General features: G+C 42.3%; 2 protein-coding genes across 3 annotated transcripts in view; both read left to right on the top strand.

Annotated features, from left to right (window-relative positions):
* Positions 1–4,534, top strand: part of LOC135921416 (acetylcholinesterase-like) — a 38,692-nt gene extending 34,158 nt beyond the window's left edge. For both annotated transcript variants that reach the window (XM_065455771.2, XM_065455770.1), the window contains exon 4: positions 4,208–4,534. In XM_065455771.2, coding sequence (XP_065311843.1) covers positions 4,208–4,349 — 142 coding nt within the window. In that variant the 3' untranslated portion in view covers positions 4,350–4,534. The remainder of the gene's footprint in view (positions 1–4,207) is intronic.
* Positions 1–14,586, top strand: part of LOC135921417 (acetylcholinesterase-like) — a 104,723-nt gene that overhangs the window by 72,900 nt on the left and 17,237 nt on the right. The gene's annotated exons all lie outside the window — the stretch shown is intronic.

The following is a 14,586-nucleotide window of genomic DNA, read 5'->3' as shown; positions in this document are numbered from 1 at the left end:
TAACCTTCTACATGAGTTACATAATATTTTGGGGTCTCATTATGGTTCTGAGTGGCATTGCAGTGTCATGCATATGCAGCTGCAGGCTACATATTGGATATTTATTTAAGACTGTTTTGCTTAGTTGGCTATTGATTCCAGTTTAATGGTAAAGAGAACTGTCTTGCTTTCATAGTGATTCTGTGCTGACTTATACATTTGAATTTTCCAGAAGACAGTAACAAAGATTGATGAAATATTAACTTTTTCTTGCTAACCTGTCATGTGCTTTTTGTCAAGTTTACTGTGGATTCTTTGTTATCCTATGTTGTCTTTTCATAGTAGTCTTCTTGAGAACTAGCCGTAGTCGTGTGTACTTACAGCAAGAGTTGTTGACACATTTTGAAAAGCGGCTCGACACTGCCATCCAAGAGTGAAACGACTTGCAAGAGGCCGCATTTGCCGCTAGCATTTGCAAGAGGCCGGCACCACGGACTAAGGGTAACTTGGCACACATGGTGGAGTCATCAGACTCGTCTAGAATAGTTCCCTGAATCATTCTTGCAGTGTTCACGAGACACTTTATCTTGAGTCGTTCGACTCATTTAGAATTGTTAACGGGCTCCCTCAGCACTAGTCTTGTAACCCTTTTGAGAGGGTATAGGCGACTATTACAACAGAGTATGCATGACTATTGTGTGCAGAGTCACGCGAACACCTTGTATTGAGCACAGATAGTCTCGGGACTCTCTGCCAAAAGAGAGTTCGGGTGTCTCCCACAAAGTGAGTCGTATACGTGACGAGTCCAGACTCTTCGAAAAGAGTAAGGGATACTCTTTTTTTTCTTAGTGTGTTGATAAGAACAAAGTGGTAGACGCACATTCCTTGACTTGAAAAAAAAGCGTTTGGCACAGTATCTCATCACTCGCTGATTATTAAGTTAACGTCTTTGAATAGACACAATAAAACTGTAACTGGATTTCTAATTATCTAAATGGCTTTTAAACAGTGCGTGCTTATGAATGGGTGCAGTTTCTCACAGCTAACCGTACATTCATTAGTGCCCCAGGGAATTGATCTGGGGCCACTCTTATTTCTCATATATAATAATGACATTGTAGATTACGTACGGTCCCATTTGAAATTATTTGACTGTTGTCTTTACAGAGAAATAAAATCACCATCAGATGTAACAATCTTGCAGAGTGACATTGATAAAATGTAAATTGTGCCTATGCTCGCAAATGAGCCTGAATAATAATGAATGTAATAACGTCCGTTCTTTCGATAAAAAAATCGATTATCAAACACAGTACAAAGATGAAAACACAGAAATAAAAAGCGTCTTAGAGTGCAGGTACCTTGGTGTTTACTTCACGCTGAAGTTTAAGTGTAACGCAGTCTTTATCAGTAATTCAGCAGTCATTCAGCATTCAGCAGTCTGTATCTAAGGCAAGTGAAAAGTTGCTTTTTATTCGTGCAAATTTCAAATCACGTCCAGATATATCAAGGAAACACTTTTTGCACGTCAGATCTATCCTCAATTTTGCCTCTATGATTTCGGAACAATATCAGGAGAATTTGATACAAGTAACAGAAAAACTTTAAAATCAGGCTCCATGCTTCGTCTCCAATAATCGAAACCCTTTAGAGTATCACTGAAATAAAAGTATTGCTTGGCTGGGAAATCATAATCAGCAGAAAAAAAATAAGACTGAAATTCTTCCACCGTACCTTCTATACTCAAATAGTCACTGCTAGCTGCACCTACCTGTAGGAGGCCACTTCTGTATCGATTTGACTAGACCACTAAAAGAAGGCGCTTGGATACAGCTGTAATACGCACCGTTCAGTCAAATCCTTTTTTGCAGAAACTGCGACAGACTGGAATTTGTTACCAGAAGAATGTGTTCAGTATCTTATAATCACGATATTTATTCCAGCCTATGTTTGTGAGAATTCATTACAGTCTTAACTTTGTTTTACTTTTCTGTTAGGCTTGAAGACGTTAACTTTTTTTATGTTCCCACGTTGATGTTACTTTGCTTTATGTATTCTTTACTTATTTCTGTGAACAATGTAATACATCTTTTTCCTATTTGTGTCTCCTGCGATAGTGCCTTCAAAGCGGTGCAGGGATTCTTCAAATAAATAATAAATAAAATGATCATACGAATCCACGAGAGGGGTATATCAGTTTAAATAGCATTAAATATTGTAACGCGCCGATTCTCACTGTTGTCCTATCCCTGAACACAGAAAACTACACGTACATCTACTTTGAGCAACGGAATGCGCGAAACTTATGGAATTTGTATGGCCACCTGTCGTGAATAACGGCTGTGGCCCATTCAAACACGTTATGTTTAACATATGCTTTCAATGCTGTGCTGATGTTTTGAAAGTTCAAATGTGAGTGGTCCTGTATAAATTACCGTATGGCTTATCCGGATAAAAGGGAATCAGATTTCATGAAGAAAGAGTCGTAATAATTGGCAGTTTCGTGATTTATTGACTTTATTGACAAAATAATCTAGAAACATATTAGAGAACACTACACCACTGTCACAACAATGAAAAAAACAACAAGTACCTGAGGAATATCGTCCAAGGCATTTTGTGCTAAACATCGATACACCTCGCTTCGTTTATATACAATCACAAAAAACGATTAAAACGCACGGAGCCAAATGGTCACGGGCAATAACGAAATCAAGGTGCCCAAAAGCTAATTCTCTACGAACACAGAAATGATAACATAATTTTCACTCTCCATGTGCTCAGGAAATCAGAGTTCTTTGCTTAGGTTGTGTAAACGGGAGTTGACAAACCTCATTCAAAATGTGCCGACCATCATTCTCAAGGGTTGCAATGTTACTTTTTGCTTTCGAATAACACAAGTAGTGGGAAGTGTATTTAATTTATAAACTGCCTCTTGAACTGGAAGCTCAGATTTTTAACGAAGTTCCAGTCGCACCGCGGCAATTACAGATTTGTCACTACCAATAGTTACGGGAAGAGTAGGACTGCGCGGCTTACCGTTACTGCTCTATGGTTACCATTTATTCATCTATTTTTCCATTTATTCCATCTATGATTTGCATATATTTAACTCTTACGCCCAAGAAACGCTAGAGAAGACATGAAAATGGCATAGACCTGCATTTCTCTAAATTGATTCGTATAAGTGTGCAGAAGCAGAAAGGTACTAAAAGACGGTTAATTATTCAGACTCTCAATGGCCTTGGAGTACAGAAGTCAATGCCGCCGTAATCGACTTGAGACAGTTCAAACATCACTGCGAAGAGCTGTGCTAACGAGCCCCAGCTAAGGAAGTGATTTAAGAATGAGACAATGGGGGCGGCAGGTAAAGCTGAACTTAAAGTTAATCTGCAAGGACAGCGTGGTGGTAGAATAAACGTGCTGATGGACTTCTACCGTACGTTTCGTTTGTACCATAAGTTTCACTATGCTGTAGCAGTAGCCGGGTGAAATACCTTCTAAAATTTACAAATACTGCCCCCATGTGTATTCACAAGCCCAATTCCCCACGCCCTGCTTACGTTCTTTTGTAGTGCTTTTACTGATCGTTCTGCTTCGTGCCCGTGTCATTTCTGTTAGCGTGTTATTATCCATTGAAGCCGCTTTCGCTTGCCTAATAATAAAGTCATACTAGTTAATTCTTCAATGTAATGTTGGGTAATGCTTCTGGACATATTTAGGCATATTTGATTGATAATTTCCCTTTATGATATTTGCACCCATTTTGTACACATCTTGCTATCACTCTCTTCAAGCTTTCGTGCACGACGGCTATTGTATTTCACAAATAAGGTTCGACTCGTACCTGCAGCGTTACTGGTTGCATTTGTTATACTAATGGTGCACGGTATTATTTATTACTTAATAAATAAACCGTGGGGGTGATGTTATACTAAGCACTGACATTAACCTTTTATTTCTTTGCTGAAACAAACATTCACAAGCAGTATATTCCTGGCTGTTGGAGTTAAAACCAAAAAAAGTAAAAGTCATGTCACCAGGTCACAAAACCGGCCTAATATTAGCTGCTGTACCTGTGTCATTGCGTTCATTGAGGTCAAGCACTTATTCGGTTTCTTGTAATGTATATTTCCAATTTGCTATTTCTAAAACACAAAAGTTACCTTTCTTTTGGCAACTGATGCTTCTGTGCAAAATATTTTATGAAATTTTGTCTTCTCAACAGGATTCCGGAACTTCCCCACAACGAGACATGGCCTCAATACACCAAGAACTCGCCAAGCATGGTCGTTCTCAACAATGGCCAATTTAACGAGACACAAGGATTCCGCTCAAGCTACTGCGAACGCTGGAGGCCTTTGTACTAAATGTGTCACTGAGGTTTGCCATCGTTGGTATGCCTTACTGGCTTAGTAATTGTACATTTGCAGTGCATTAACGGCACTACAAACAAATATTACTGTTCAGGTTGACCTCCCTGCCTTTTCTACAATTGAAAAATTTATTTCTCTTAACTCATAGAGCATAGCGCCAACAAACAAGGAACGCGGAAAAGTCAGAGAACGTCCATTTTTTGTTGGTACTCTTTTCTAAATAAAAATTGGTTTACCCTCCCTTCGGAAGAATTGGTCATAACACGAAGCTGAAACAGGTATTCTAACAAGCAATGACAGATTTGTTCCACATTAACTAATACAAGAATATAAATATGCACAGTATTCTTGTATTATTCACGGTCTCGCTCGAATGCAGAAGCAAAGAAAGCCATAGCATGCACGCGAGGTGTGTGCTGCTGCGCTAGGTGAACAGCTCACCGGAAGGTACCAGTCATTCTAGGTATATACAACGCGAAGGTGCTGTGCGTATGTAATGATACTGCGTAGTTATAGCTCCAGTGAAACCACATGCAAGCACCCATACACATGTTCAAAGGTGAGCGGTCGCGTGAGAACGGTGTGCGCGGCCGTGGTGCCAACGAGATGAGACGGTTGTCGGAGACCATCTTCTGAAGATGCTCCAGAAATTTACTACCATCTTTTCTGGCCTTATGAATGTCCAGGCTGCTGCACATTCCTTTCTGCAGAATTACGCAGTGGTAGAATAAATAGTATTTAAATATGGTCATAGGATGAATGGATGAACTTCGTTGTGGTTATCTTCGTTAGCTAAGATAACTAAGCTAACTTCGTTACTAAGCTAACTAAGCTAACTTCGATAACTAAGCTAACTTCGTTAGCCTCTCCGCCGTGTCATTTACACTAAATATAATAATTACATAATAATTAGGGCGCAGCTTTCTATTCTTTCCACGCCTACTTTTCTGACCATCAGGTGGGCACAAAGCGGCAAATTACCTTAGAAGTGTGATGGTTTCGGCTAGTTGGTTTTCCATTTTAGGATGTGTGGTACAGCGCGAAGCACGGACAAGGGACGCAAGAAAAACGAGCACTTCTCCTCGATTTTCTGGCGTCTCTTTTCCCTGCTTCGCGCTGTACCACATCTTTTAAAATGGAAAATTATCGCCATTGCGCGGATAGGTGTAATGATGATAGCGTGACTACATGCATAGGAGAGATTTGTCGCGGAGCCTGGCATAAAACATTCCGTGTTAGAGAGAACATGTGTAAACTTGCACAACTTTTTCTTGTATTGCTGAAATTTAGATCCTTTGGAACGATAACATGCCCTCACATTATTGTAATTTGGCGTCGTAGGGATATTGCTTTTTTAGTATCGCCCCCCGGATGTCCTGATGGAACCAGCTACACATGGCAAGGGCCGTGATCAAAAGCTAACCTGAGAGCAAACCACAGCGAATATTTTCCTTTGTGTTATAAATATCACTGGCATTGGAGTCAAATCTGCTTCGATATTTAATTCTGGCACTGCACAACAGCCAAATGATTTAGAATGTAGAAAATGCGAACCTAATTCTGAAGTATGTTCTGATAAGCAAAGGTTGGAATGAAATTTCATTGCTTTCAATGCCTTCTCAATATGAGACAAACCCACTGCAGAAAATCGGCATAGCTTTAATAAAAATAGATATTGATTCATACATGTTTAAAAAGCAAACAATTATGTAAGGCAAAATCGAAGTGAAACCAAAATAGAATGTCGCAGTATGCATTTAGTAGAGAAGCCGGTTCGATACTATCACGAAATCCTAATCAGTATACGGAACGTTCTTACAATGGCGTCCAAGAGAGGTGGTTCCTAACGAAAGAATGTCAGGAACAGAAAGATTCACTCAGTGAAACGGGGCTTCTCAAATGTTTGATCAAGAACGAGGAATGGCAAATTAATAACCGTAGATTGTAAATCGTCCCAAGGTTACCAAAAAAATAGACACAAAAGTGGTGCGGGCAGACAAGCTGTACAAAAGTTCTATGCATGAGCAGGATTATGCAATCTACGAGTAAGATTCTGCTGATGATTTTCATTCACCACGAGTTCCCGGCCCCATCGAAAAGGACGAAGTGTGGGAACTTACGGGTACAACTTACAGATGGAGATACGTCTATGGTCACCACAGCGAGGCCATCGTCCATAATTTCATTACTTACCGGTCTGTTTGCCTTCCATAAACCCTGGGTGGAGCAGTGAACATAGAATTTATGGAGCGAAGCCAGCATCCAGCCGATTACCTCTAGTTCACGACATCAAAGCAAATAGAAAGATGCGGACTCTTAGTTCGCCCCTTGAAGTGTGAATTGCCGTTCAATGATACGAAAGAGACCTACTACCATATCCAATTAATCATGAAAGTAAACATTAAATGCTACCTACAGTGGAAGATATGCGATAGCTTCCTTACGTAGACAGACAGACAGACAGACAAAGAACTTTAATAGCAAGGTCCTGAGACGCTTTGCCCTAGGGCAGAGCTGCGGGCCGCTCCCACGTGGGGACTGGTAGGCCGAGCCTAACCGCCGCATCGTGGGCTCTCTGGACAGCCCAAGTTTGACGTGCATATTCTGAGCTCCGGATGGCAGAGCTCCATTCTTGTTCTGTGATGCGATTGGGTCCCTGTAACGAGAGGCATCGCCAGAGCATGTGTCGCGGCAAGTAGTCGCCACAGCCCCACAGTCGCGGCAAGTAGAGCTGAAAGCCTCTGGAGTGATCGTGTGGAAAAGGGCCAGGTTCGGATAGCACTGCGTCTGAAGCATGCGTAAAGTGGACGCCAGAGGTCTAGCCAGTTTGCAGTGAGGGGGAGGATAAGTCCTCCTACCCAGGTGATAGTGCGTAGTAATTTCGCTGAAAGTAGTGAGGGTGTCCCGAAACTCGAGAACCCCAAAGTCTGAGCTCAATATTGCTCCCGCGCGGTGGGTTAGTGCGCGCGCTTGGGAGTGGGCAATGTCATTAAGATTGGAAAACGAGTGAAGCTGGGGGTCGAGGTGAGCCGGAAACCACGTGATGGTGTGCGGAGAGATTATCTTGTTCTTGAGAATCTTGTGAGCCTCCTCAGCGATGGATCCTGAAGCGAAAGCCCTGACCGCCGATCTCGAATCAGTGAAGATTTGTGATCTGCTGTTGTCTAGGAGTGCTATAGCAGCTGCGACCTGCTCCGCTCTGGTTGGTGTTGAGCACTTCAGGGAAGCTGCATTCGCTATCTGTCCGTTGTGATCAACTAGGGCAATGGCGAAGTTAGACGAGTGTCCATATTGGGCTGCGTCGACAAAACATGCCGAGTAAGGATCGTCTTTGGTACGCTTGAGGAGGGCGAGGGCTCTTGCCCTGCGTCTGCCTACGTGGTGTCGAGGATGAACATTACGGGAAACGGTGCAACTCGTATGTTGTTCCTTTGATTTTCTGATATTTCATTTTTCCGCTCTTCCATGAGGATAGGGTTGATCCCAAGAACTGCCAGGATCTTCTTTCCAGCCGGGGTACAGGATAGACGGGCCAGTTGGGCTCACTCCTGGGCCTCGTTTATCTCGTCCAATGTGTTGTGCACTCCTAGTTGCATAAGGAGGTCCGTGCTCGCCCGTAACGGAATGCCTAGTACTTTTTTATACTTTTTCTGATGAGAGTGTTTAATCGTTTCTTCTCGGAGTTATACCAGTTGTGCATGGCTGCCACATAAACTATATGACTCATGAGGAAGGCGTGGAACAACCGGAGGAGGTTGTCTTCCTTTAAGCCTCCACGCCTATTCGAGACTCTGTTGATGAGTCTCATCATGTTCTCAGTCTTGGCTGTGAGCTTGTTGAGCGTGGTATTACTGCCATTGGATTCGATGAACATGCCAAGGAGCCGAATGGTGTCCACTCTGGAGATGGTACAGCCGCTTTTAGTGTGGATATTGATGTTTATTTCAGACAACGGTTTCCATCCTCTAGGTTTGGGACCTCTCCTGACTGGCCTGTAGAGGAGGAGCTCAGACTTGCTCGGGGAGCATCTAAGCCCCGTATTTTCCAGGTACATCTCTGTTTGATCTACAGCCTCCTGTAAGCCTAATTCAACAGCTCCCTCGCTTCCTCCGGTGCACCAGATTGTGATGTCATCAGCATAGAGCGTATGATTGATCCCTTCTATGTTGGAGAGTCTTTGCGATAATTTCTTCATGTATGCAATCAATAATAGGTTTGAAAACTGAGAGTTCGGGGGAAAACACTTATACAAACTGCGCGACACGACTAGACATGAGCCACGAAAGGAAACATGTGAGCGCTCGTCTGCTTCCCTTCCTTGCTTCCGTCATTGTCTTGTTGCGCAATTTGTGCCAGTACTTGTGCGTCATGTTCCAGCTCATCGTAAAGCCATTAACCACATCGCGGTTGTTTTGAGTGACTCCTCTTTCAATAGACGACTTCTGATCGATGCGCTTCACCGGCAGCCCGTATATGTGTCACGATGGACACACTTTTGGAAAAGTAACGGTTCACTCCTTCTCAGTGCCCGCGTATCGCAACCATATTATGCCAGTTAACCGGGAACAAGGTTTCAACCAAGCTTTCACTATCCTATTTGGGAAAAAGCCTTGAACCACATTGCTACTTCGAAGTTTCAGGGCAACAAAAATAATTTTAATTTTAACAATGGTAGTAATAGCAACCTTAATATTTTCCTTTTCACGTGTGGTGCAGATGTAGTCATCATTACTGAAACTTGGTTGTCAGGCAGAATTGATAATTCTGAACTGTTTGATCGTCAACGGCATTACAATATTTATAGACAAGATCTTTAACAATGGTAGTAATAATAACCATAATATTTTCATTTTCACGTGTGCTGCAGATGTAGTCATCATTACTGAAACTTGGTTGTCAGGTAGAAAATTCTGAGCTGTTTGATTGTCAACGGCATTACAATATTTATAGACAAGATCTTTAACAGTGGTAGTAATAATAACCATAATATTTTCATTTTCACGTGTGGTGCAGATGTAGTCATCATTACTGAAACTTGGTTGTCAGGTAGAATTGATAATTCTGAACTGTTTGATCGTCAACGGCATTACAATATTTATAGAGAAGATCTTTAACAATGGTAGTAATAATAACCATAATATTTTCATTTTCACGTGTGCTGCAGATGTAGTCATCATTACTGAAACTTGGTTGTCAGGTAGAAAATTCTGAGCTGTTTGATCGTCAACAGCATTACAATATTTATAGACAAGATCGCTTTGGCCATTCGGGCGGCGGGATTTTGATTGCTGTTGGGGATAACTTATTTTCTCATGACGTTTTGATAACCTCTGAGTTCTTGTGCACGAGTAAGAAGATAAACCATAAAGTGATAGTCTTTTATGTGTGTTACTGACCACCCCAATCAGCAAGCAATTTTTGTGATGACCTTCATGGATGTCTTAACAAAATTGTTCTCAGATGCCCAAATACACCAATTTTTCTTTTAGGTGATTTTAATTTCCCTGTCATATCACGGACGGAAGCCTACCCTTCTGCTAAATCCTCATCCTCGGAATCACTAGCCTTCATCGATTTATTGCGTTCCATTTCATTTTTATTGTCTTAAAGACCCATTCGGGCTATTACATAAGGGGTGGTTATCATGTGTACACAAGAAAAGGCAGTGTTATGGTGAAATACAAGTTTAAACAGTTGCCAAAAATTGTGAATCACATGGGATGGAAGCTGCATTGAAGGGTAAGTCATTCCAGTCTTTGGCAGCTCGACGAAAAAATGAAGCTTGAAAAGTGACACTTCGTGTTCGAGGACAAGAAACTTGGAGTTGATGGCTGGTGCGCTGTGACATGCGTGGAGAAGATGGCATGATGTAAGGTGGGAGGCTTAGCGAGCTGCAAAAAAAAAATTCATAACGAGAGAGCGTGGCGATACGACGACGAAAACATGTCAAGCTAGATTCTGCCTTTAAGAGTGAAATGCTGACGTTATATGAATAAGAAGAATGGATTAATCTAGTCGCACGGTTATGAACTGACCCGAGTGCCAGGATGATATATTTTTGATGAGGGTTCCAGATGGCGGAGGCATATTCCAGTTGTGGTCTGACAAATGAGTTGTTTGCGAGTAGTTTGACGTGCTGTGGAACATGACGAAGGTGACGCCTCATGAACCCAAGGGTCTTGTTCAAGACGAAATTGTTAGTCGCATGCGCATTCCAGGAAAGGCCATGGGACAAGGTTACACCTAAGCACTTTTGGCTACAAATGATTCTACTGGGATGTTTGCAATTCTGTAAAAGAGAGATAAGGATTACGATGGCGGGAAATGAAAATAAAAATTTGCACTTGTTAGAGTTCAAGGCCATTTACCAATGGTTGCACCAGTTCTGCATGTTATTGAGGTAATTCTGGAGAGATGCTTCGTAAAGATGTTTGTCACAGTACGATAAATCACACAGTCGTCAGCGAACACGCGAATAGGACAAGATACATGCAACGGAAGATCGGTAATGTATATTAGGAAAAGAAGCGGTCCTAAGACTGAGCCTTGAGGGGCGCCTAAAGAGACAGGGAGGGGTTCGGAGGAGAAGTTATTGAGTAGGATTAACTGGTAACGATTAGTAAGGAATTCTTCTATCCATTGTACTACGTGAGGATCCAAGTTTAATCTGGTTCATTTTATTAGCAAGCGCTTATGAGGCGCTGTGTCAAAAGCTCTATAGTAGTCTAAAAATATGGCATCGGTTTGAACGTTGTTATCAAGATTAACGTGCAGATCATCAAGGAAGACAGCTAGTTGTGTTTCACATGAAAGCCATTTACGAAAACCATGTTGAGAAGAATGAAAGAAGTTTACCGAGTCTCGAAAATTCATGATATACGAATATATGACATGTTCCGTGACATTGCAAGGGACCCTACTTAATGAAACAGAGTGGTAGTTTAAGGGGGAGTCCTCGTCACCCGCTTTGAATACTGGAACGACCTTTCCCACTTTCCAATCATCCGGTAAGTGATCTGTCGACAATGATTGCGAGAACAAAAGAGTGAGACATGCCGCGGATATATGCTTAGTATTCATTAGGATCTTTGAGTTAATTTCAGCTACACCAGAAGACGTACATAATTTCTTTTTTTCAATGATTCTCAGTATACCATCTATCTAAAATACAATGGGTAGCATATGCGATGTTATGTTAGTAGGTAGTGGAAAGTGTGGAGCGGTAGTTCTTTTTGCAAAAACGAAAATAAAATGCTGCTTTGAGTATAACAGCGCACTCGGCGTCCGTGGCGGTGTCGCCTCCTGCATTCGTCACGCTGATAGTGCGAGCTTCTTGAGCATTTAAAATGCGCCAGAACTGCCAAGGATTACGAGCAAGTAGCTGGGATAGGAATTACACTCAGGTAGGTGTTCTCTGCTATGTAGTATTTTGATTAGGCTTCGGTGCTTCCAAGACGAGCGGCTAGGCGGAAGCGACGTTTCTTTTGGTTTTCAAGCGTCTTTAGAGCTCTGGGGAACCATTGCTTATTTTGAGTGGTGTGCATAGTTATTCTTGGTGTATGTTTGCTTACGAGTTCATTGATTTTGTTTTGAATAGTGTTCAGTTTTCTCGAGGCGAGTGGCCACGGAATAATGTCTCAAAGGTTGAAAATACGTCGCTTAACTCGTAATTAATAGCTTCGTAGTTCTCTTTAAAATATAGGCATATAGTTTTGTTGGATTTTTGTTGTGGCATGGGTTGAAAGGTGAAGGTGGCATGCCTTACTTTATAATGACTTATCTCACAGAGGTAAGTTATGGACGATAAACTGTCACGATGGCTGGTTAGTATGAGGTAGAGTACCATAAATATGTCTTTTGTAACCCCCGTAGGCTCTAGTACTAGTTGAGTTGGACTGATATTAAGACAAACATTAACAAAGTCTTTCCCAGCATCATTCCCTGTGATTAAAGCACTATTGTTAGTTCAGTTTATTTTCGGAAAATTAAAGTCACCAAAATGCAGGATCTCTGACTTAGGGTGTTTTTCAGTGAGTTCGCTCGAGATGTTATTAGGTTAGGTGAAAAATCAGGAGTGTTATGTGGTGGTCTGTAATAAACGCCCAAGAGAACAGTCGGCGGTGAAGCACGGCAGATTAGCCTTGTGATGCTGGCATCCATCGGGTAGCAGAAGCCAGTTCTATCGTAGTCAATGTGCCAGGTAGGATGCGGTTGGGGAACATCTGGAGAAACCGTAGCCAGAGCAGGGAACAGAAAGTGGGGACGATCGAGTGAAGTGACACCTGCATGACGAACATTAGCAGCATGCTGTGTTGACGCACCATAGCCGCGCCCACCTGTCCACATGTTCGACGTTCAACCTTAGTCAACTTGTGAAAGAAGCGACTAGCGTCACAGCATCCACTGCCAATTTACTGGATCTTGCGCTAACAACCTGCCCTGATTCCGTTAATTATCTCACACTTTTACCTGCACTACGCAACCGTTCTGTTACAACTACACTATGCCGTTGCGCTCACGTCGTCCATGTGAAACATCATAAGATAATTCAAGATTACAAAACAGGAAATTACTCTGCAATTAACACTAAACTAGAGGCTTTTGCCGACCTATCCCTTCCGAAATGCTGGGAACAAACGCTACGCGATAACTAGTCGAATTTTAAAGGCAAATTAAAAGCCCCTACTTAAAGGCACATTCAACTTCTTCAAATAACGTGCACTAAAACCGAAAGCCCTACGCCACTCCTACAGAGGGAGTGGTTTATAAAATCCTTCTGTCCTGTAACAAGGTATACAATGGGCAGACAGGCAGGGGCTTGAATTCGAGGATAACTGATCACTGTTATCACTGCATGGCTAAGAATTCAGGTCATTTAGCCTTTACTTGCTCGGATTGAGGCTGCAGTCCCGTCCTGAAATATACGGAAGTTGTGTGCAGGGAACACAAAAAACAAACAAGAGAAATTCTTGACACAATAGAAATTGAGAAATGGAAAAGCACGTATATCACTTGCCCCTCGGTAGCACGCCGCTGTCTCTAAAATAATGTCGTCTTTTTTTTGCATTTTACTCTGTGTCCTGTTAACACGTTACTGCCGCCAGCGCACGCGCGCTTGAGAAGGGACATTACTGAAGGCGGGTCTTTGAGCAATAAAGCTGTAGTTTCTGTCCAGCGCCTGTGTGCGCCCTTTCTTTGTGTGCGTGTACGTGTTAGGCGTAACTGCGCTGCTTCAATATATTTATACCGTTTATACAAGACTACTCTTTGTAAGGTCCAATTTATCATGATTGGATTTGTAAAAAACAAATAAATGAAGTCAAGAAGTCCTTGGAGCAACCACGATTGACGGCTCATGCACCGATATAACCCTTATGACGGCCTACGACAATTTGCTCTTCTCTGTCGGCATATAGGAACCTCAAGTAAAAATGCGGGTAGAACGGGACGCCGATGGCATTTTGAAGGTTGCCCATCGGGACAACAAAAGCCGCCGCGTTTTTCACACGGTGTTGTAAGTTCATTCTACATCGAGCGCCCTCTGGTGCCTTCTTCGCCTCTTCAAAATTCTTCCGGTCCCCCTCTTTTGTCACACAAATGTTTGTCACGAACGACTGCAGACACGGTAAAGAGAAGAATGCATTCGTTTTCAGTACGCTTGTCCGCAACGATTCCACCCCCAAAATCTTCCTCGCCAATGAAAGGAAATGATCAGTAGACCTGTGGAGAGCTCATTGTCACGGGATATGAAAGTAGGCGCACATTTTCGAATTGTAACACTAAATTACGTCGCATGAAAAGCTCCAAGTATGAAGAGAAAGCAAAACGTCAGGGAAGTTCTCCCGACAACATCCTGGAGTAAGCCGCAGCGATTCTCAATCCGAATAACATTGGCTATCGTTTGCATCCGATACATGTATGAAGAATTTCCGTGGCTCGTGCAGGCAACTTTACTATAACCGGACACTAAACAGGAAGCTGGACGAGTTCGTAGTTCAGCTTCTTAGAAATAAAATAGCGCGACACGCACGACGGAGAAAGAGTGTGACAACAAGGGCACTGACTTTTGACAAAATTTTTTGTTACGCCGACAAAATTATACATTAGGGCATAAGGTTCTTGATGAAAGGTAAATATACAAAGTGCATAAGAAAATTGCGAAAGTGATGTTTTCAGGAAAACAAGGTGCTCTTTGAATGTGACATCCAAATGACCCGCGCAGTATTCGAGG

The sequence above is a fragment of the Dermacentor albipictus genome, chromosome 10 (assembly GCF_038994185.2).
Source record: "Dermacentor albipictus isolate Rhodes 1998 colony chromosome 10, USDA_Dalb.pri_finalv2, whole genome shotgun sequence".
Taxonomy (NCBI): domain Eukaryota; kingdom Metazoa; phylum Arthropoda; class Arachnida; order Ixodida; family Ixodidae; genus Dermacentor; species Dermacentor albipictus.
Note: the sequence above shows the minus strand (reverse complement) of the source record. Positions and strands in the feature narration are given on the sequence as shown.